General features: G+C 40.5%; 1 protein-coding gene across 1 annotated transcript; it reads left to right on the forward strand.

Moving 5' to 3' along the window:
- Nucleotides 1–1,039: 1,039 nt before the first annotated feature.
- Nucleotides 1,040–16,642, forward strand: SDE2 (spliceosome associated SDE2). Its single transcript, XM_055419786.2, has 7 exons — nucleotides 1,040–1,210; nucleotides 6,865–6,982; nucleotides 8,426–8,537; nucleotides 8,867–9,036; nucleotides 9,832–9,946; nucleotides 12,985–13,489; nucleotides 16,312–16,642. Exons 1-7 carry the CDS (start codon nucleotides 1,091–1,093, stop codon nucleotides 16,531–16,533), a joined length of 1,362 nt encoding a protein of 453 aa, XP_055275761.2. The 5' UTR covers nucleotides 1,040–1,090; the 3' UTR covers nucleotides 16,534–16,642.
- The last annotated feature ends 7,097 nt before the right edge of the window (nucleotides 16,643–23,739 follow it).

Raw genomic sequence — 23,739 nt, forward strand, 5'->3', positions numbered from 1 at the left:
ACCGCCAGTTAAAATGATTTCTGAATTTTTCGTTGCTTTCCCTGCAGCAGAGTTTCATCTGCTAAAGATCTGAGACGCAGAGAATTCGATTCTGTGGGCTGATACAATCGTGTTTAATAGGTACAGATATCTCCTAAGAACCTTCCTATCTCGTGGCTTTTAAATTGTTCAGGATTTTATAAATACCATAACTTCAGCATATTAAACATTAAGGGACTTCTTCAGATTCCCAGAGCCTTAAAGTTAGACTATGCAAATATGTGAGAGTATGTTTCCATAGTGCGGAATAAAAGTTATGGCAGGGTTTTTCAGAGCAGCATCACTATAAGCGTCGCTCCTGCCACTGCCTTTCACAAGGGCCCACTTGCTGTGAAATATTTTGAAAACCGAGCTGAAGTGAAGATAACGCAGAGCGCAAACAGGCGGAAATACGAATAAACCGAGCGTGGCTGGCAGAAACCGAGAGGTTGGCAGTTTCCGCAAAGGAAGAGAAGGCTTGGTAAACCTGGAGGAAAAACCCGCCCAGAGCTGTTGTTCAGAAACCTCCCCACCTCGGTTTCCCTTGCCCCTGGAGTGGGAGAGCTCCCCAGAGCGGAGGAAGCAGCCCCCCAAAACCGCTTCCGCGACTGCAGCTTCCTTTCTCAAGCCCCCAGGGAGCAGCGCCTTCTCAGGCCACGATTCCCTGCGACCCAAAAATAACTACACATAGGAGCGAAAGGGCCAAAGCTTGAGGTACAAGGAAGTACTTAGTTACCTTCTTATCGCTTATAGCCAGAACGCTGGAAATCTAACCCCGCGCCAGCCTTTTATAGAGAGTCCCTCGAGCCCCGCCCTAGCAACTTCTCTTAGCAACGCCTCGCCCCGGTGCTCTGCCTTCTTATCGGCCTCTGCCAGGCCCTTCCTGTTCCCCTCCCCCAGCCACCTTTGCTCGGCAGCTTCAGGTCACGTGACTTTCCCCAGGGGAGGGGAGGGGCGGGCGAAGACGTGAGGGGCGGGGCGCCGGACGAGCGAGTTTACGTCATCAAGATACGCCGGGTGGGTGGTGGTTCTTAGCGCTCATGGGAGTGTCGAGGTTCGGCAACTGGGTGAGATGGCGGAGCCGGCGGCGCTGGTGTGGCTTCGGGGCCCTGGCTTCGGGTGCAAGGCGGTGTGGTGTGTTTCGGCCCCGTGTTCCGTACGAGATTTTATCCATCGACACTGCGAAGATCAGGTGAGGTTTGTGGCTCCTGCAAAGAAGAGGACAGAGGAGGTCAGGGGCAGGAATAGGTGCGGTGATGGGTCTGTCGGGGGATCTGTTCTTTGGGGTTTTCAGTTTTTGAGGCTGAGGGTTCCTCAGTTTGAAAATGCTTCAAAAAAAAGCTTCCGTCGCTTTTGTTTTGTGATGGTTTTGTCTCAGAGAAGGGAGAAAACCCCTTCCGCTCACAGGCGCTATACTCCGGCCCTCAGTCTGGACTAACAGAGTACCCTTTGGTAGTATTCTCTTCATCCGTAAAGGAAGCATTTGGCCCAGATGATTTTTAAGGCTCACTTCCTTACGTTCCCTCTACGGTTATGTGACGTGCATTTTTGTCCATTGATAACACAGCCCTGTTAGCTCCAACCTAGAGAATTGTGTCATATCCAAAGGATGATTGGGAACGAAATGGATTCTTCTGGTCACTGGTCGTGGCCAAGCACTCACATAGGCCCTGTCGAGAGCATGATTCTTAGGGCCTGTCATTTAGACGTTTTCATTAATCATATGATGCTCTTATTTGTCCAGGCGTATTTTTTTAAAAAAACTTATAAACCTATTATGTTATTTAAATAATTAGATGCTCTCCTTGAATCTAATTTTAATTTTGACATTTGACCTGTTACTCTTTTTCCTTATAAGCACACCTACTCCGTGTTTCCCTAGACTTTCTCTGGTTGTTATTTATGAGCTTAACACATGTTAACACTGCAGTCTAAACATCTTTGCTTGAACTGGTTCCATGAAGAAGCAATGTGTATTTGCAAATCGTGTAGTTTTTCAGTTTCCTGTTTTCTTCCTATACTTCAATCCAGTTTGGCCGCTGTCAGAACTGACAGTTTCCATCAGTTTGCCATCTGAATGGGGAAATATTTTCCAAAATAGTTGGATTTTAATATCTTTGAAAGTAACTCTTACCTCATGAGTACAGTTTTCAGACTCATTGACAGTTGATCCAAAGTGGGACCAGAAAAATTTAGACCTTAATTATGAGTAGTCTTGGAAAAAATTTAAAATAAGAAATATGAGTCAATGAATTCAGTCATATACTTAGGAAGCATGGCCATAATAAATATGAACAAAACCACAAAACTTATAAAAGGGCATTTGATGAGATACTGGAATGGATAAAAATAGCACAGTTTCACACCTGTGCCTTTTAAAATAAAACTATTCTGACACATGATAAAGTTGGTGTTAGCTCTGCCTGAAGAAGTAAAAACTCAGCCCAGCTGTTCATTAGGCTGGGATAACAGACATAGATAAAGCCAGCTGCAAAATCGATAAGAAACAGTGTTTCTCACAAGGACATGGTGCAGTGGTGAAATGTCAAAAATGATTTCCTTGAAAGTCTGCTTCTTTTCCATTCTTTTCGGAACCTTACCTTGAAAATCTTAGATTATAAGAGTAAACTACAAGTTGTATCGGTAAGAAGCATCCCACTCTTGCCTTGAGAATCTGAGTCTCTTTGATGTAGAGATGCACTCTTGATTTCCAGGTGCAGAGCTTCAAATTAAGGGGTTTCTAGACACAACTTTGCGCATTTATCTTAACTTTGTAGTTTCCGAGGAAACAGGAGCCTGGATCTCCTTCAGAGTCTAAACCTGGTATTGACCCAGATACACACAGCCCTGCTTTATTGTGAGCCTTTTAAAACGTTGTTTCATTTAAATTTTACATAAATTCCATCCTAGCCCCCAATCCTATAGCTGTATCTTTTTGTTGGTGAGACACCTCATGTTTCCTCTGGTGTGCAGTCCCTCTCTTGTAGTGAGTCAAGAAATATATTTTGTTTTTCTCTGGTGGCTTTGGCTGATTGGCCCAAGACACATATAATACTTTGTGTTCGAAATGCCTTATAAAGGTTAAAAACAGTTAAATTGATTCTAAACTTTTTTTTTTGCCTACTAGAAAATTGACAAGAATCTTCAGAAGAAAAATGCAATTTTGGTAATCAGTGGTCTGAATAAATAAGAGGTTCTGTTCGGAAATGAAGTATGATGTATAATCTTTCTGACTTCATACTAAAGTTTTTTGAAGTTATTTAGGATTTTAGAAATACCATACTCATTGGATATACAAAATATTAAAAGAAACTAAAGTGGCTCTTAATTTATAAACATTAAATATATAGGAGGTATATTACTTGTCTCATTTAATTTTGCAGCTTTTTAAAGTAAACAAGATTTTATAGAGAAGAATCATCCTTCATGTTAATCACATCATTGTATATGGCCTGAGTTCCCTTCCTCTCTCCTGGTACTATATTTGCCTGAGAAAAGGCCAGTCAGTCTAAATCCAACTCTCCACCTATTTTGAGTGGCATCTAGGCAGTGACCCTGGTAGGGGAACTAATCACATAAAGCAGTCTCACGACAAATTCACATACACCAGCCTTAGTGCTGCTTGGCAATTCTACTGTAATTGCATTTGGATTAGAGAAATCCGCTGGATTGTAGGACTGCTGAGAATATTGATCCCGCTAGACCTTGGGCAGCTGGACGGAACCTGGGGATGCCCAGAATTTCAACCCATCATTAGTAACTTTACTCACTTTCCCCAGGGTGTCATCCAGATATTATTTGTGTTTACCATGGTATGAAAAGGATTGAGGGACACTGCTCAGTTCATCACTCTTTCACTCTCCTAGATTACTCTCTCACATCCTCTCTCTAAATCTCCAAGACTTACTCCATCTCAAGGACAAGCTTTGTATTCAAGCAGTAAGGAGAGAATTTTCCTCTCCTCAGAGCAGTGCTCTGGTAGGTACATGCTGTATATTCAGCCTTCTTGTGTGTTACTGTAGATGAACTGTCATAATTTTACGAGTAATTTGCAATTATCTTCTCCTTTGTAGAGTAACCTCTCCTTCTCACCTACTAAAAGACTTATTTGGCATTAGTGCTTTCTCCCCTGTATTTTCCAGTGTTTTCTCTTTTTACTGGATCATTCCTACCAGTGTGCAAACATGAGCCCACATCCCTTCCAGCTATCGCTTTATTTTCTCTGATTTTCTTGATTAAAAAAAATATACGTGAACATAAAGCTCTTCTCCTTTAGAACCCACTCTTGTTCAGCTTTTCTATTCCTGTCACTTCAACAGCTCTGTTAGTATCTTCTGTGTGGCCGTTTCCAATGATCAGTTTCCAGTTTTCATCTTGCTTGGCCTGTCCGCCTCAGTTTGCACAGTTGACCATTCCCCCCTTAATTCACTTCTCTCACTTGTGCAGATGACACCCACAGTTCTCTTCCATCTCGCTGGCCTCTCCTTTCCAGTCTCTTGCTGCTTTGTCCTCATCACCCTGAACTCTTACATTGGAGGAGCCCCTCCCTCATCCCATTGGTTTCGTCCATACTCTTGGCTTCCAGTGCCATCTGCGTGCTGATAGCTTTCAAGTGTAAATCTTCAGCACAGACTTCTTCCCCAAACTCCAGACTTGTATAGCACCTGGTCTACTCGGCATCTCCATCTGCTTGTGTAATAAACATCTCACACTAAAATATCCGAAATGAGACTGATTTTCTCTTTCAAATTTCCTTTTCCCTTTTAATAGGTGGCAACTCTTTTTCCATTTGTTAAACCAAATTTTTGGAATCTAATTTCTCTTTTGAGCTCACTCCCTTCACTGGAGCGTTAGCATTTTCGTTCAGAGTGTCCTCCAAATCTCACATTTCTCTTCCACTCTGCTGCTGCTGCCCTGGTACACATAGAAATGTCTCACCTGGATTATCACAATAGCTTTCCAATGATCTCTCTGCTTCTGTAGTCTCATTTTTACAGTTTAACAGAGTGATCCTTGAAGAGCATGACTCTGATCTCAGTTTGTTCAAAACTCTACAGTAGTTTTATTCAGAGTACCATCCAGAGTCCTTGTAATGGTTTTGAAGACCTTATCACTCCCCTCTGTGTACTTCATTCCAGCCATGTCGGCTGTGTTGCTCTTGCTTGAATACTCTAAGCTCATCTCTGTTGCAGTCTTTGCATTTGCTGTTGCCTCTGGAATGCTGTTCCCCCAGAAAACCATATGGCTTATTCTCTCACTTTCTTAAATTCTCTGCTTTCTCTGACTGACCATGTATATTAATTAGATTACCACCACCCTTGTCCACATATCTTAATCCCCTTTACCCTGAATACCACTTGACATAATATATAATTTGTCAATTATATAATTATATCAAATATAATATATTTTTGTTTATAATTTGTCTTCCCCCACTAGAATATAAACATCATGAGGCAGGATTTGCATTCACTATGGTATTCATGGTAGTATTCCAGCACTTGAAAAGTACCATGCTCATAGTAGGCAGCTGAGTGAAGGAATGGGTCCCATTAAAATAACTGTGATGTGCTTCAGAGTGAATATTCATAGTTTCCACTTCAGGAAGATGCCAGAAATACCTTTTTCCTTTCTATTTGTATTTAGATCTCTTTATTCTTCATGTTGCAGATTTAATTGTCAACCTCTTATATAACCTATAAGTTCCATATAACTTTGGAGAATACTCCTCTGTTGTGTTATTTTATGGCATCAGAAACTTGTTTAGGGACTTCCCTGGCAGTCCAGTGGTTAAGATTCTGAGCTTCCATTGCAGAGGGTGTGGGTTTGATCTCTGGTTGAGAGCCAAGATCCTGCATGCCAAGTGTTGTAGCTAAAAAAAAAAAAAGAAACTTGTTTAGAAAACCTTACGGTATTTATATTTTCTTTTCATCACTTGATCTGAGAATTTTTTTAAAATACATAGAGTGGGTTTAGAGGGGTATATGGGGTTCTTCAGTGATTGGCTGGAACTCAGGGAGACGCTGGCAGAAGAGATTAATTACCAACTGCCAGCTGATTCTAAAACTGTTAAAGCTTGCTGCTGCTGCTGCTGCTGCGTCACTTCAGTCGTGTCCGACTCTGTGTGACCCCATAGACGGCAGCCCACCAGGCTCCCCCGTCCCTGGGATTCTCCAGGCAAGAACACTGGAGTGGGTTGCCATTTCCTTCTCCAATGTGTGAAAGTGAAAAGTGAAAGTGAAGTCACTCGGTCATGTCTGACTCGTAGCGACCCCATGGACTGCAGCCTACCAGGCTCCTCCGTCCATGGGATTTTCTAGGCAAGAGTACCGGAGTGGCTTGCCATTGCCTTCTCCGGTTAAAGCTTATGTAAGTATATTAAAACCATATTTTTGTCTCCTCCTCTCCCCTCTTCTTATCCCTATCTATACTTTTCAAGATGTCACTTTTAAATTTGGGGCCACTCAGTGTTTAACTTGGTATTATTTTTAAAAGTCAGAGGAAATGGGACTGTCAGAGTTACTAGATCTGAGCCCCTGTAATCTTCCACCTTGACTCCTATTTCCTATTAGAGAACGAGAAAGAGCAGTTTTAATTTTCACCCAAGAGGCAAAAAGTTCTTTATATCATGATTAGGTGAGTATTAGGAAAAAGTTATACCTAGAATACATCATATAAAATGACTTTTTTCTTTTAGTTGGTTTCATGTTTTTCAATTCAGCAGATATTAACTGATCATATCTACTATCTCCTTGTAACTGAAATAATAAAAAATAAGCTAGATCCCTTCCTTCAAAAAAACTTGTCTCATAAACAGCATTGAAAGAACTGCTCACTTGTCTCTAGGTTGTTCCAGTGGAATGCTTCTTTGTGAAGTGCAATGGATCACCCATTAACACCAGTGACACAGTGCAGCATGGAGCTGTTTATAGTTTGGAACCCAGACTTCGTGGTGGAAAAGGAGGTAGGACGTGAATGTTGACGGCTTAGTAGTAACATATCTGCATTCTGTAGCCAGATATCTTAAATTAAAAAACTCCTTGGTCTCTGTAGTATACCAGCCTTGATTTGTCTCATGAAGTCCTTTGTTAATTTACCTAGTTTTGAATATTTTCTCTTTTATTCTTTTTGGGGAAGATACAGTATGATAACATTCCCACCTTCTCCAGCCCAGCCAGATCACTCTCAGGCACTCTAGGCTCTCAGTCTTTGGATAGAATTAGATGAAGAGAGGTGAGGGCTGTTCTGTCCAGTTTGCTGATGAGTGTTAGAGCAATAAAATCTCCTTTTGCTGTTCTCAGCATTTTGTTTGTTTATTCTAGTTCCACAGGAAGTCTGACGTCACTTCATGAAATACAGCTATTTACAGATTGAGGTAGATTAAGGTCCTGGTTGTAGTAACTCGTCTTAGAGAGAAAACAAACTAAAAGAGCAAAAACTGAATATGAACAGTTCTTGGTATTTCTCCTGATGGACTGACCTATAATTCTTAGGCTTTCTCAAAATCTGTGGTGACTCGGTTTAGTTTTCAAAGAACTAACATCCCAGGTTACAGTCATCCTGCTGTTTGAAACTCTGTCAATATGAAGCTTGTTGTGTCAGCTATGGACAGCTTAAAATTGCTTTATTGCAAAATCTCATCATATAATTTTAAAATTCTTAATTGTGGAATTTTGGGATTTCTGTCACTGGGTATAGCCCTCTAAAATATCGCAGTGGTGAAGGTACAGTATTGCAGAAGTATAAGAGAAAGTGTGAGAAGCACAAGACCAAATCACATTTATCAATATTCTTCCCTCTGCTGCCTGGGTTAGAATCTTAATGTGCATTTCCTTTAAAACCTTTACTCCTACAATAATCTTATAATAATACTCTTTTCACAAGTTCAGCTTTTGTCCATCCTTGAATACTTTAAAAAAAATTATTTAAATTGGAGGCTAATTACTTTACAATATTGTGGTGGTTTTTGCCATACGTTGACATGAATCAGCCACGGGTATACATGTGTCCCCCAGTCCTGAACACCCGCCCTCCCCATCCCATTCCTCTGGGTTGTCCCAGTGCACTGGCTTTGAGAGCCCTCTTTCATGCCTCGAACTTGGACTGGTCATCTGTTTCACATATGCTAATATACATGTTTCAATACTGTTCTCTCAAATCACCCCACCCTTGCCTTTTCCCACAGAGTCCAAAAGTCTGTTCTTTCTGTGTCTTTCTTGCTGTCTTGTATATAGGGTCATCATTACCATCTTTCTAAATTCCATATATATGCATTGATATACTGTGTTAGTGTTTTTCTTTCTGATTTACTTCACTCTATATAATAGGCTCCAGTTTCATCCATCTCATTAGAACTGACCATCCTTGAATACTTTTTAACCTGCTTTCTCCAAATATATTTGTTTAGGTTTTGGCTCAATGCTCCGAGCACTCGGTGCTCAGATTGAAAAGACAACCAATCGAGAGGCTTGCCGGGATCTCAGTGGAAGGAGATTACGAGATGTCAATCATGAAAAAGCGTAAGATGCCCACCTGTTTTGTTTTTTAAAGAGACATAGTTTTCTGTCATTAGTGATGGCATATATACTACACATATCAGAAATGTAAACTTAAAATACTTATGCTCTAATTTGTTGTTACCAGACTTAACCTTTTTCATGATTGAATAATTATCTTTGGGTTTTAGTCAAGTCCATAACGGTATGCTAGTAAGCATGGCACACCTTTCTGAGAGACTATCACAGTGTGAATAAGAGTGCAATAATTTGTATAGGTGGGGTGTTATCTATATAATAGTATGTGTGTATAATTTAGCCATTTAGTTACATCTCCTCTTTCCCATCCCTAGAATGGCTGAATGGGTGAAACAACAAGCCGAGCGAGAAGCTGAAAAGGAGCAAAAGCGGCTGGAACGACTGCAGCGGAAGCTTGCAGAACCCAGGCACTGCTTCTCCAGCCCCGACTACCAGCAGCAGTGCCATGAGATGGCTGAGCGCCTGGAGGATTCCGTCCTCAAAGGTGAGGAGCAGGGTTCCTTAGTGCCATCTGCAGGCATCCTGAAAGCCAGCTGTTCCACACCAAGGGCAGTTCTTGACCCTTCTTAGGTTACAGACTTATGAGAATCTGATGAAGCTATGAAATTTCTCCACGCAGTAATGAACACAGTATGCCTTACTACACGGAGGGGAAAAACCCACATATCCATACAACATTTGACATAGTTGATCCCTGAGCTCTGGAGGCTCATGGGCCCCAGGTCAGAATGCCTTTTGTGCTTCCTGGGAATAAGCTAAGTCTTCAGGAGGTACCAAGACTCCCACATATTTGCTTTCAGTTTTAGGTCCCCTTTTTATTAAATGGTTTTTAATGGGAATGATTATTCTTAGCTTTTATGTTTTAGCATCAGAATATGCTAGGACTATTGTGCATTCAGTTGGATGAGGAGGAGTCTTTTCCATCAAAAGCGTTATCACATAATAGGGGGAAAGATAGTTGTATGCAAATAAGGGATGTATAAGGGGCATAAGGGGGTGAATTGTTAGGTTTGAGGAGTGTTAGGAATGGATCTGTAAGCTTCAAAGTTACAAACTGGACATAGTGCTTTAAAAATCTGGTTCAAGAGCCAAAATGCTTATTTTAAGTCTGTGAATTTTAAGATTAGTCTCATTTTAACTGGATTAAATTTTGGTATGCTAAGAAATTTAAGTCTAGAGCTTTAGATTGCAGCTCTTTTTGCAATCCAGATTATTTGTAAATTCTTTAATTAAGCTAAGTCCTGAGAGTAGAAACTGAGTTGTTAAAATTTGTGGCTAGGCATGCAGGCTGCCTCTAGCAAGATGGTATTGGCAGAAATTGGTGAGAGTCGGAAACGACCAAACAAATCAAAAACAGACGAAGGAGCCAGTGCAGGGAAAAGGAAATGCTTTTGGTAAGTATGTTCATTTTCATTCCAAATAGATCTTTGAGGACTGAAGAAAAATATTTTTTTCTTTCTGTTTATCCCTCTAGAATATCTTGTTCTGAAACTTACCTGCTATATTTCTTCCTTGTCTTATCTGGTATAAACACACTTGTAAGTAAAGTCTAATGGAAGCTCAGAAATTTTCCCAAGTGTTTCGGATCAGGTTTCAGTGGTTCTCACATTATACACATTAGTAATGGTTTCTGCCATAAGTGCCGTTAATAGAACTAAGGGACAGTTTGTTTGCCTTCAGTGAAAAATCACACAAAAAATAGCTTTATACTTGACTTACTATTAGATGTTGAAAGAGGTGACTTTAAAAATTCCAGGGGGAAGCCATGACTTTGGTTTCCAAGTTGTTCTGTTTTCTCTGGTGTTTCATAGTCATCACTGAGGTCTTTGGTCACCTTTCCAGACCTCTCTTCATCACTTTTGCGCTTGTGGGTGAAAAGCACAGCAGTACTTTTTCTTACCCCTTTTCCTCTTAGTTCCTCCTCCCTTCCCAGTTGGTCCTTTGGTTACCAGCTTAGTTCTCTTGGGCCACGTTCTAGATGATGATGAGTTGGATCTTGGCTTGTTTGTTGGCTTCCCCTTTGGGGATAGAAAGGTAATTGTTAACTAAACACTATTTAACTCAGTCCAGCATAGAATTTTTTGTGTTCTTTCTGAAATGAAAATTAAATGTTCCTGAGAGAAAAGGTAATGGTATTTCCTGTGGGTCTCTTTTTTTAAGCCAGGTTAACTGATATATAATTTATATACAGTAAAATTCACCCTTTTTGAACAGTTCTACAAGTTTTGAAAAGTTTATAATACATAATTATGTAAGCATCAACAAAATCAAGCTGTAGAATATTTTTGTCAGCCTCAGAAGTTCCCTTGTGTCCTTTTGTAGTTAATTTTCCTCTCCCCACCTCCACCCCTGGCAACCGCTGATCACTAGCCTGATGTTTGTTCCTGTGGTTTCTTTTTTTCTAGAATGTCATATAGCTTTTTGTGTCTCTTTCTGTTTTTTGGGTTGTTTTTTTTTAATGCTTCTAAGAGCGTTCATTATCAGATCTAAACTATTAAAGTATTAGCAAGGAGGTATGTTTCCACTGAATTACTTAACAGTGCATTCCTATAATACAGCCAAGAGATGCACACACATCAATCAGTTCAGTTCAGTCGCTCAGTCGTGTCCAACTCTTTGTGACCCCATGGACTGCAGCACAGCAGGTTTCCTTGTCCATCACCAACTCCTGGAGCCTACTCAAACTCATATCCATCGAATCGGTGATGCCATCCAACCATCTCATCCTCTGTCGTCCCCTTCTCCTGCTTTCAACCTTTCCCAGCATCAGGGTCTTTTCAAATGAGTCAGTTCTTCCCATCAGGTGGCCAAAGTATTGGAGTTTCAGCTTTAGCATCAGTCGTTCCAATGAATATTCAGGACTGATTTCCTTTAGGATTGACTGGTTGGATCTCCTTGTAGTCCAAGGGACTCTCAAGAGTCTTCTCCAACACCACAGTTCAAAAGTATCAATTCTTTGGCACTCAGTTTTCTTTATAGTCCAACTTTCACATCCATACCTGACTACTGGAAAAACCCTAGCTTTGACTAGATGGACCTTTGTTGGCAAAGTAATGTCTCTGCTTTTAAATGCTGTCTAGGTTGGTCATAGCTTTTCTTCCAAGGAGCAAGCATCTTTTAATTTCATGGCCGCAGTCACCATCTGCAGTGATTTTGGAGCCCAAAAAAATAGTCTCTGTTTCCACTGTTTTCCCATCTATTTGCTTTGAAGTGAGGGGACCAGATGCCATGATCTTAGTTTTCTGAATGTTGAGCTTTAAGCCAGGTTTTTCACTCTCCTCTTTCACTTTCATCAAGAGGCTCTTTAGTTCCTCTTCACTTTCTGCCGTAAGGTGGTGTCACCTGCATGTCTGAGGTTACTGACACTTCCCCCGGCAGTCCCGATTCCAGCCTGTGCTCCGCATCAGTGGTCATCATCAGAATATAAGATGAACACGTCCCTCCCTTCCTCTGTTCCTGTGCCGCCATCCTAAATGAACAAGTCCTGGCGTATATTCCTCAGAGACGGTTTAATCCATGTTCAGGATGTTTTTTGTTTGGTTTGTTTGTTTGTTTAATCAGTTATAACAAAAATATTTACTGATTGGTTAATTCAGCAGCTCTACTCTTTATCATACATTGTTACCTCTGGACATCTAGAAAGCCTCGATGTTGTAAAATAGTGTACCTTGTCTACAGTAAACATAGGTACCTTACAAAAATGCACATACAGACCCATGGTTATAACTTAGAACTGTCTTCTAGATAATGGAGATATTAGCCAAGAGCCCTTCCCCTCACCCTGCCTCTAACTCCTGTCTTCAGCATTTCAGTGACTCAGTAGCAGATTACATTTAGTTCCAAGAGGTGGATTAACATAGACACTCCCAGAAGACACAGCCCTTCATTGTTATAGGAAGGGCTGGGCCTTCTTTTTTCACTTAGCTTAATGCTTTGGAGACCCATAGATGGTGTTATATGTATCAATAGTTAATTCCTTTCTGCTGCCAAGTGTTGTTGCCTGGTATGGCTGTACCACAACCTGTTTATCCATTCTTTAGTTGTTAGACATTTGGGTGGTTTCCAGTTTTGGGTGATTATTAATAAAACTGGATTTTCTTTTAACTGTTCATTATTGTATCTAATTTCCAACAGTTAAAATTTGTGCAATATTAGGAAAAACGCTTTAAGCAAAATCAATTAAAGAGTCACATGTTTTAAAGAGAGATCCTTAGGATCTCTGGAATGTTGCTCTCAGTCTCACTGAAATTTTTTTCCCTTCTGTTTACACCTTTGGGATATCTTGTTCTGAAACTTACGTACTCTCCATCTCAAACTAGCAGATATCCTTATTCAGAGTCTGTTTCCTGGACTAACTGCAGCTCTCTCTTTTTATTTTTTTTTTAAGTTGAAGCTGTAAATGGCATTAAATCTTTCTGTTACTTTCTGATAGGATGGGCATGGAAGGACTAGGGACTGCAGAGGAGTCCAGTTCTGAGAACTCTGATGACGACAGTGAAGAAGAACCTAGTACTTCTGGAATGAGCTTTCATGTTTCGCAAAATGGATGTGATGGTGTTGACATGGCAGCTGAAATTCCTAGTGGTTCTCAGCAGGCCAGAGTATTGAGTACAGACTGTAGATCACCAGAAAAACTACAGAGCCCTTTGACTGACTCTGGGAACAGTATTTCAGAAAACTTGCGTGCTGAGCTGGGGGAGACACCTACCCAGCAGTACATGGAAGGGAAGAGGGCCGTAGAAACCCAGAACACCCAAGAGAAAAAGGAGGCAGAGGGCAAAGGATCCTTAGAAAAGGAAGCAGCTGGAGCTGGACAGAATACGGAGCAAGAAACAAAAGAAATGACTGATGGGGCAAGAGCTGCCAAGGGAGCGCCTGGAGGAGACAGGCAAAACGCCGCCGTGGCCAAGCTGGAGGCCAGCCAGTCAGGAAACATGGTAAGTAAATTCTAGGAGTCGATGGCTAAAGCCACGTCAGTTTTTTTTCCTTAAACCTTTTATTTTGTATTGGGGTATACTCGATTAATAGTTTTTGATAAATTCAGGAGAGCAACAGAGGGACCCAACCATACATGTACATGAACGCATTCCCCCCCAAGCCCCCTCTCATCCAGGCTGCCACGTACCACTGAGCAGAGTTCCATGCTAAAGCCAAGTCAATTTAATCTCCACAGTAGGTCATTAAAATGAAAACGTGCTTTTCCCCATCAGCTGTTTAGTGGAAAGGCTTGTTTAATAATCAGAAGTCGATGATAGTGAAGCTTGTCGTGTCTGCCCCCTACCTTACCCCCCAAAAGAGAAATCCTTGGGTTTTTTGTTTTTAAGCTGTGGAATTGGTATTATTTTGCCACTAGGTGGTATCCTTAGTTCTATATTTCATCAATTCTAAGATGCACATTTTTCACATTTTAGTATCTCTTGAGTTTGGATATATATCATGTTACAGTTTACTTGATATTATTTATTCTTTCTTAATAATACAGGCAGTAGTAAGGCATATTATGATAGATGTCCCTTTTAGATTAAGACCTTTCATGCAGAAGAGGAGCAGTTCCTTTTAAATTTATCATTAAATCTTAAGCCCTACACTCAGCTTTTTAAAAACTTATTTTCATTATGCATGCTTTCCCTTAAATAGTTATTTGCTATCTTCAGTGGACTGACTTCCAGCAAAAATCTTTAACATTTATTTTTCAGTCTAATGATTTCCTTTTCAGGACAGATGAAACCTGACTTGGCTTCCTTTGATAAACACAAAGCTTACCATTGGTTTATTTAAAGCACCTTCCCTACTCCCAGGAAATAAGCAGAAATGCATATATTGCTCTTTCTAGGGGAGATAGTGAAGTTTTTTGAGCTAAGGGCTTTAAATTGACCCTCCCTCCATCTCTGGAGTTATAAGAATGTTCAGCCTTTATGTAACTCATATATGCTAGGAGTTTATCCTGAGCAAAGTCTTAAAAAATGAAAAAGGAAAATAGAATAAAACCTGATTTGACTTTTAATCTTTGAGCTTTTAACTGTGGAAATTTTGTTCTTCATGTAGTTGTAACGGTTGTATTCATAATAACTCTGTGCAGCCATGTGTGATTCTCCAAAGACACATGGTGGGTTAGGATTTGGCCATATATAAAGAAGTCAAGATTCACTCTAGAAATCTAACAAAATTTTTAACCTTTAAAAAAAAAAAAGATCAACTAGAAAAATAAGGAATCTATCTATGTTCAATATTTTTTTAAAAACAACTTAGCTTTGAGAGAATTATTATCCTTTAAATATGCCGACAAAGGTCTGTCTAGTCAAAGCTGTGGTTTTTCCAGTAATCGTGTATGGATGTGAGAGTTGGACCATAAAGAAAGCTGAGCACCAAAGAATTGATGCTTTTGAACTGTGGTGTTGGAGAAGGCTCTTGAGAATTCCTTGGACTGCAAAGGGATCCAACCAGTCAATCCTAAAGGAAATCAGTCCTGAATATTCACTGGAAAGACTGATGCTGAAACTGAAGCTCTAATACTTTGGCCACCTGATGGGAAGAACTGATTCATTTGAAAAGACCCTGATGCTGGGAAAGATTGAAGGCGGGAGGAAAAGGGGACAACAGAGGATGAAATGGTTGGATGGCATCACCGATTTGATGGATATGAGTTTGAGCAAGCTCCAGGAGTTGGTGATGGACAGGGAAGCCTGGCATGCTGCAGTCCATGGGGTTGCAAAGAGTCAGACACGACTGAGCAACCGAACTGAATATGTTTTTTAAAAAACTCCTAGGTGAGGGACTTCTCTCGTGGTCCAGTGGTTAAGAATCCCCCTTCCAATGCAGGGGACGTGGGTTCAGTCCCTGGTTGGGGAATTAAGAACCCACATGCCTGGGGGCAACTAAGCCCTTGGCACCATAGCTAGAGAAAGCCGATGTGCTGCAACAAAGACCCAGTGCAGAAAAACAACAAAACCCAGAAAACCCTCGATGAACACTTTCATTCTTGGCAGAGCATCCGTCATTAGAAGTATTTAATTTTGGTAAGTCTGTAAAGTTACTTGGTTAACAGAACATTTGCAGGTCTCTTGAACAGCATTTAAATTTGTCAAGTTATTTAAGTGAGAACTTTGACAATCATGATTATTTGATTAGAATAGAAAGCTTAAGATGATGGGGTTAGGGAACTTCCCCTGGTGGTTCAGTGGCTAAGACTCCACACTCCCAGGGCAGGGGCCTGGATTCCATCCCTGGTCAGGGAACTAGATCCCTCACGCCACAATGATGAAAGTCCCATCTGTGACAACTAAGACTTGATGCCGCCAAATAAATATTTTTTAAAAAGATGATGGGGTTAATATCAGTAGATGCATAGGCATAGGATTCTCATTAAAATGAAGCTTTATAGGATGCTGCTTTTTTCTCCAGTCATAGTGGGAAGGGGTAGGCGAGGTAGGTGAAGTATGTTTTGCTGTTTGAATTTTTACTGGATAAGTCAGAAAAGTTATGTTCATGCATATTAATATTTATCTGTTTTGAAATCTTATAACTTATGTTGTTGTTCTGAATACCTGTTTCTAAGTATATAGATTAAAAATTGATATTTACTTGAATTGAGAACTTGTATAGAATAACATGATTATTAGCATTCAGTAGTAAGATATGACATATTAAATGAAAATTTCTTGAAAAATAGGATGTCATTGACAGTTGAAGAAAGTTTTAATTAGAAAGAGACAAAGGAATGGACTTACTTAAAATTTCTCTTTTTTTTTCTTTTTCTCAGGATATCAGTCAGGAAACTTTAGATTTACTGGCAATCAGTTCTGTTGCAGAAATGGAGTTGCTGGGCTTGGAGAAGCTCAAGTGTGAACTCATGGCCCGGGGACTGAAGTGTGGGGGCACTCTCCAGGAGCGGGCAGCGAGGCTCTTCTCTGTCAGAGGACTGGCAAAGGAGCAGATAGATCCAGCTTTATTTGCCAAGCCTTCAAAAGGGAAGAAGAAGTGAATTTCATGAGAGCTGATTTTCTGTTTCTTTATAGTCTAGTGCTTTTAACCTGTATAATGTTGACTGTTGAACGTTATTCCTTTTGCTATTAAAGGTGACTTTTTAATAATCCAGTTCTAATTATCCTCTTTTTCATTATTATATTTATGGAATTAATTTGTGAAACCATCTGAACCTGAAGATTTTTTTTGTGGGAAGCTTTTTTATAGCTCATTTCTTTAATAAATATAGGGCTATTCAGAGTTTGGGTTTCATATTGTGTCTTTTAGATAAGTTGTACTTTCAAAGATTTGTGGACATAAGATTATTCATAATATACTCTTTTCTATCTTTTAATATCTGTAGGAGCTGTAGTGGTAATTTCTTTTTCATTCTCATACTGTTCTGTTTTTCTTGATCAGTCTAGGTAGGAATTTATTGTTTGTTGATCTGTTCTCAAAGAACCACCTTTTGGCTCTGTTTTTTTTTCTTAATTGTTTTTAATTTCACTAATTTCTACTCTTTATCCTTTCTTCTACTTTGCTTGGGTTTACTTTGGTCTGTTTTGTTTTTCTTCTTAAGGTACATACCAAGTCACTGACTAGACTTCGTCTAGTGTAAGTACTTAAAGCTGTGAGGTTTTCTTTAAGCACTATTTTGACTCCATCTCAGAATTTTTAATATACTTTCATTTTCATTCAGTTTTAAATATTTTCTAACTTTCTTGTGAAGTCTTCTTTGATCCATGGGTTATCTAGAAGTATGTTGTCTAATTAGCAAATTTTAAAAGTTCAATTTATTTAAACTAAAAAAAAATAGTTTACCCATTTCTCCCACCCTGTACTCCTTGCCTCTGACAACCACCAATCATTTCTCTGTATCTATGAAGTTGGGGTTTTAAAAAAAAAAAAAAAAAATTTTTTTTTTTTAAGATTCCACATGTAAGAGAGGTCATACAGTATTTGTCTGTATCTTGCTTAATTCACTGAGCAAAGTGCCCTCAGGATCCATTCATATTCTAAAAATGGCAAAATTTAATTCTTTGTTAATGGCTGAATAATATTCCATTGCATATATTATTCATTTGTCGGTTGTTTTCATATCTTGGCTATTATAAATAATGCTGCAATTAATATGGGAGTGTACATAGCTTTTCAAGTTTTTGTTTTCCGTTTTTATCATTATTTTGGGCTGTGCCTCATGGCTCGTAGGATCTTAGTTCCCAGACCAGGATTGAAATCCAGGCCCTCAGCAGTGAAAGTGCAGAATCCAAATCATGGGACTGCCAGGGAATTGCCTTTTTTTTTTTTTTAATAAAGAGTGGATGGATGATGCACTTTCTGAATCCTCACATACATGGCAGTGTTTTTCTGTTACTTTTGCATATGTGATAACCTTGACTGGATATCAAATCCTAGTTTACAGTCTTCTTTAAAAACAGTAGATATTTGCTATTGTTTTCTGGGATATAATATTGCAGAAGGGAAGCTTTTGATTCAGATTTTGAGTTTCTTAATGTGAATTTTTTTTCCTTGAATAGATGTGCTTTTTCTTTATGCTTTAAATTTTAAAATGTCACCATGTTATTTCTAGGTATGGTCTCTTCCTTAATATTTCTTAGGTAACTTTTTTGCAGTCTACAGACTGGCCTTTTAGTTTTACACCATTATTTTCCTATTATTTGATTATTGCCTTTATTTGTTCCCATGGAACCTGATTTTTGCCATATCCAATCTGCTGTTTACCAGTCTTCTATTTGTAAACAATTAGGCTTTTCCCTTAGAAAATCTTTCTTACTTTCAGATCAGTCCATGCTTACTTTCTCCTGTTTTTAAATATGTTCTCTTGAAACTTGATATGCATGTGCTTTGGGGTCTTCTATGTTTTCTGTTTCTCTTCATAAGGGTGCCTTTCCTCTAATTCCTCAAATTGATTTCCTTATAATTTTTCAGTCTTTTAGTGTGTCTGCATGTGCATACATTTAGATTTTCTAGGATAGGATTAACTATACAAGAGATTTATTGAGGGCTGGGAACTGGTATAGGAGAAGGCAGGGGAGAAGCTTCAGGTGTAGGTTTGATACCATAGAAGGAGAGGGAACAAAGGAGGGTTAGGTAGGAAGAATCTTGGACTACAGTCCAAGGAAGGTTGGGCCAAGCATATGGAGAATTCTCAAGCCACAGTCATCTGTGGAATCCAGCATCTCGCTGAACAGGCCTGCCTTACTATCCCACGGCACCCGTCGGCTAGAAAGAGTCCCCTGGAAGTGAAGGTTGGGGTGGATCTGTGGATCCAGAGGGGCAGCCAATGGGACCATCAGTCAATGATGTTCTCCACCAGAGGATCTGACAGGTTCGTGGTTGCATTCATGGTTGCTTAGGATTATTGTTTTGGCTCAGGTAGTTGAAATCAGTTTTCTTCAAATGATATGGGTACCTGTGCAAATGCATATTTTTAATATTTATTTGACTGTGATTGGGTCTTAGTTGTGACAGTTTGATCTTTGCTGTGGTATGCAGGATCTTTAGTTGTGGCGTGTGGGATCTAGTTACCTGACCAAGGATCCAACTCCGGCCTCCTGCATTGGGAGTTCGGATTCTTAGCCACTGGACCACCAGGGAAGTCCCCTGTGCAAATGGGGGACTTAAAAAGCATGCTCAAAAGGGAAAGGGGAGAGTTTAGATTTAGTAGAAGATTTGTCAGATTAGAGTTTCTTGTATGTGTGTGAGATTTGGGCAGCCGTGTCCAGAGACTTTCTTTTCTGTTGTGGCAACATGAAGTTGGCTGGTCAGTGCCCCTTTCCTGATTGGCATGGTTATGCCCTTCAGTTGCCAATTCAAGCTGTGCACTGCTTCATTTAGTGTGGAGGTGTGAACAGCCCTTCCCCACACTTCACTGGCAAAGTAAAAACCCATAATTCTGAAATTGTCCCTTGTATCATTAAAGGAAGTAAGGAGATTCACAACGCACGAAGACTGTCTGTCTTGAGATCATTATTTGTGGCTGTGGTTTGTCCAGCTTTCACTGGTGCACATGTGGGATGGTAATGGGCTTCTGTTGGGGTTCATTTTAATGGCTTAATCTTTTTTCCCCCTGCTTGATTGAGAAATAATTGACATACATCACTGTTGAAGACATACAGCATGATGATTTGATTTACATATTTTGTGAAATGATGACCACAATAGTTTTAACTAACATCTGTCTTCGCAAATATATACAATAAAAAGAAAAGAAAAAAGGAAAAATACTCTCGTGATGAGAACTCTTAGGATTTACTCTCAACGTTCCTACGCACCACACAGCTGTGTGGAGTAGAGTTGATTGAAATGTGTTTCGTGTGTACAGCCAAGAGATTCAGTTATATATACACATGTATTCATTCTTTTTTAGATTCTTTTCTTACATAGGCTATCACAGCCTAGTACTTTTTAATCCTAAAAGTTTGTACCTACTATCTTCCTCCTGTTCTCCCTTCTCCACCCTCCACCTCTTGTAACCTCTTTTTTAATGAGCTTGATTTTCTTTGTAGGGTTTCACATATAAGTGAGATTATGAATTTGTCTTTCTCTGACTCAGTTTTACTTACTTGCTCACAGGTTGATTTTGATGTACTAACCTTTTTCCTCATTTCTAGTACTACTACAGAGTTTCCTTGTGTTCCTTTAATCACTTCAGTGGGAGTTGGTAAGAAGGAGTTAAGTGTGTGTCCTCTGCTTACCATTCTGAACCAGTCCCTGTTACTGGATTTTCTAAATCAAAAGTGCCTCCCAGAAAGTTCCATAATTTAATAGTAGGTGTTGACAATTCTAGGCTGGCTGTGATCAAAATCAGTAAGGTACCAACTATTCATGACGCTCCTTGTGTGTCTGAACTAGGACATGGAAAAGGTGGCTCTGTGTCACATAGGCCCTCGCTCTCAGCCTTCTGTTTTGTCGACCTGTTTCTGGGGAGAAGTCTGATTCAGGTAAAGAATCACAAGGAAAAAAAGTGAGGAATTAGTGTAGACAAATAATGAAAACGGGCATTCAGTACTGAGAAGGCCCCCAGGGCTGGATATCTCAGTTTACAACTGGATCACTTGTTACACTTCAAGGATAGGAATGACAGTCTAGGGAGGCCTAACAGGTCTCTGCCTGTTGAAGTTCTCATCTTTCCAGGCAGCTCATATTACCTCCTCCAACTGTGGGTCTCTGTGAAAGGAAACAGTAGGCTGATCTTAAGGGTTTATTCTGCAGACCTACAGTTTCTGTGTTAATTGTGCACGTCTATCAGTAAAACATTTGGGGTGTGCACCCCAGATGATATCACTCATTTATTTAGAGCTCCATCTGCCTCTGACTAAAAAGCCCAAGGGCTTACTTACAATCCCTGGCAACCCCTTCACAGGCCATGCCCTCACCCGGCTCTGACCTTGTCTACTGCCTTGCTCCGTCTCAGCCAAGGCAGCCTCCTTGCTATTGCTTGGATAAACCGAATCCAGCAAAGACACTCGGGGCTTCCACAGTTCTGCACTCACTTCCTTCTCTCTGAAACATTCTATCTCTGGTTGTCCACAGGTGTGCCTCTCACTTCTCTAATTTAAAATAGCAGCTACTCCTACCCCCATAGACATCCCTATCTTTCTTTCCTGCCTGTTCTTTTTCATAATACCAATTTCATGCTATATATTTTACTTACTATATGTCGTCCCCACCCCGCTGATAGCATAGAGATAAGCTCCATCACGGCAGAAATATTTGTTTTACTAAAGCCTGGTGCATGAAAGCTGCTCAAAAAATATTTAATGAATGAATGAATGTACTACTGCCCCATATCCCGTGGTGTACCTTTGAAACTTTTGTTTGTAGACTTGGGGTGCCTTTGAAGGTCGTTGTGAAAAATGACTGGAACTGAATATTTTATCAGAATAAAATATTTTGATATTTTATCAAATATTTTGAATAGCTGAAGTCGGGGCAGGAAGGGCAACCCTACAGAAAGGGATTCTATTGCTAAGCACCTGGCAAGCAACAAAACGCTGCCAATTTGTGGAGGAAGAAAGACTTTTCCTGTTGCCAGTAGAGGGCGCTGGTCACCAACGAATGTGAGCAGGAGCAGGGACGGGAAGGGAACCCGCTCCGAGGTGAGGTGACACAGATAAGTGGCAGATAGAAGGAAGCTGGCCTGATTTGACCAGGCTCTGTCCTTTCTGATCCTGGGATTCCCATATTTCACTTCAGCTTTCACTCTACCAGGTGTGAATAAATCATGTATAGGCTTGCTGAATGTGGGCTTCACTGGTGACTCAGTGGTAAAAAATCCGCCTGCCAAAGAGGGAGACACGAGTTCAGTCCCTGGGTGGGGAAGAACCGCTGGCGAGGGAAATGGCAACCCACTCCAGTATTCTTGCCTGGAGAATTCCGCGGACAGAGGAGCCTGGCAGGTTACAGTCCAAGGGATCTCAACGAGCTGAACACGAGCTTGCCGAATATCCCAGAAAACTGCTACTTTTCAACAAACAGCTCTTTCCTAATCACTTCCTGCTGTTTTCTGATGGAGGAATTTGAGTATCCAATTTGAGTAACAACTGTTTTGTTTTCGTGTTATAAAAAAATTAGGGGGACTTTTCTGACGATCGGGTGGTTAAGAGACCGCACCCCCGATGCAAGGGCACGGTTTGATCCCTGGTGGGGGAACTAAGATCCTGCATGCTAAGCGGCGGAGCCTAAAGTAAAAATAAAAAACAGGAGAGGCAGGTACAGCTGTATTTTGTACACCTCTGCCGTATTTATTTCTGCTGGCGTCCTCAGGTCACTTTAGTGGGAACTGTGTGCAACTGCCCTTACACCAACCAGCAAAAGAGGCCTCTGCCCGTAGCCTGTCTCCATCCCCAAACACAGAGACACAAGGAAATATACCATCTTCTCTTCCTTCTCTCTGCAGAAAGGTTGCAGGGAGATTCGACCACAGGCTAAGAGCAGACAACAAAGTAGGGACAACAGGGAGACCTCAGGCTGGGAGTGGGTGGCACAAAACCCTCTCTTCTGCCCTGGAAAGTCAGAGATAAGTGGCTACTTCTGTTTAAAGTCAGTCCCCCAAATCACCCTAAGTAGTGTCGAGGCAGACGGGGGTCCCTTAGAGACACCACTTCCCTCAGCTCAATCAATGGAATTAGGGAGGCTCCTTGGAGAAGGAAATGGCAACCCACCTCAGTATTCTTGCCTGGAGAATCCCACGGTCAGAAAATCCTGGCAGGCTACAGTCCATGGGGTCGCAAGAGTTGGACACGACTTACACCACTACCATCTGGGACTGCCTGGAAATCCGGAGTGGGCATACCTAGGCATGGGGAGGGAAACCCAAGAGCCAGGCTCCTGGGGAGCTGGCTGCTCTGTCCCCTTCTCTGTGGAGCCACCACAGAATGCCTGGATGTTCAGGGTGCTGTGAATCTGTGCCTCCTCAGGGGCTGTAATACATCCCTAGGCTCCAATTTTGTCTTCATCTAAATAGACTTAGTGTGCGTGTCAACTGATGTTATCAAAAACAAATACCAGGCCTTTGACTTCAACATCGATTTTATTTGAATAAAATACTATCTCTTCATATATTGAAGTTCTACATAAGATTCAATTTATAAAAACAAGGCTTCTTGATGAAGCAATTTTGAAAGCTTCGAGACATTAATTCTTTATACTGGTATTTTGGAAATATGATTTTTGGAAAAATGGATAGTCCAGAACAGAGTAAACTGGGGGGGAAAAACAATGAAAAATGACCTTGCAATGTAAGAATGAAATATTGTAACTGTTATAATGTTGAAAGAGACCAGACGTAAAAATGGCATTTACAGATTACAAAATTATTATGTAATTTGTGATTTTATAATAATGTAAAGACAGCTTGTCTAGGAAAAAAAATGACTGGAAGGAAATACAGGTTAATGTTTACCAACATGATCACTGGAGGCTGTGAAAACAGATTACTCCCTGCTTCTCCCCAGTCTGATGTATTTCCTAAATATTCTATGATCTATGATCAGGTTACTTTTGGTGGGGGGACTACCCATCTGTTCTCTGTATCTACAAATCATTATTTTGTTTTGTTAGATTCCATGTATAAGAGAGATCATACAGTACTTGTATTTCTCTGATTTATTTCACTTAGCACAATGCCGTCAAGGTCCATCCATGTTGTCAAAAATGGCAGGAATTCCTTCTTTTTGTGGTTGAAAACGGAGAAGGCAAT

This window comes from Moschus berezovskii, chromosome 17 (genome assembly GCF_049115385.1).
Source record: "Moschus berezovskii isolate FMDL1 chromosome 17, NW_MosBer_1.0, whole genome shotgun sequence".
Classification (NCBI taxonomy): Eukaryota; Metazoa; Chordata; class Mammalia; order Artiodactyla; family Moschidae; genus Moschus; species Moschus berezovskii.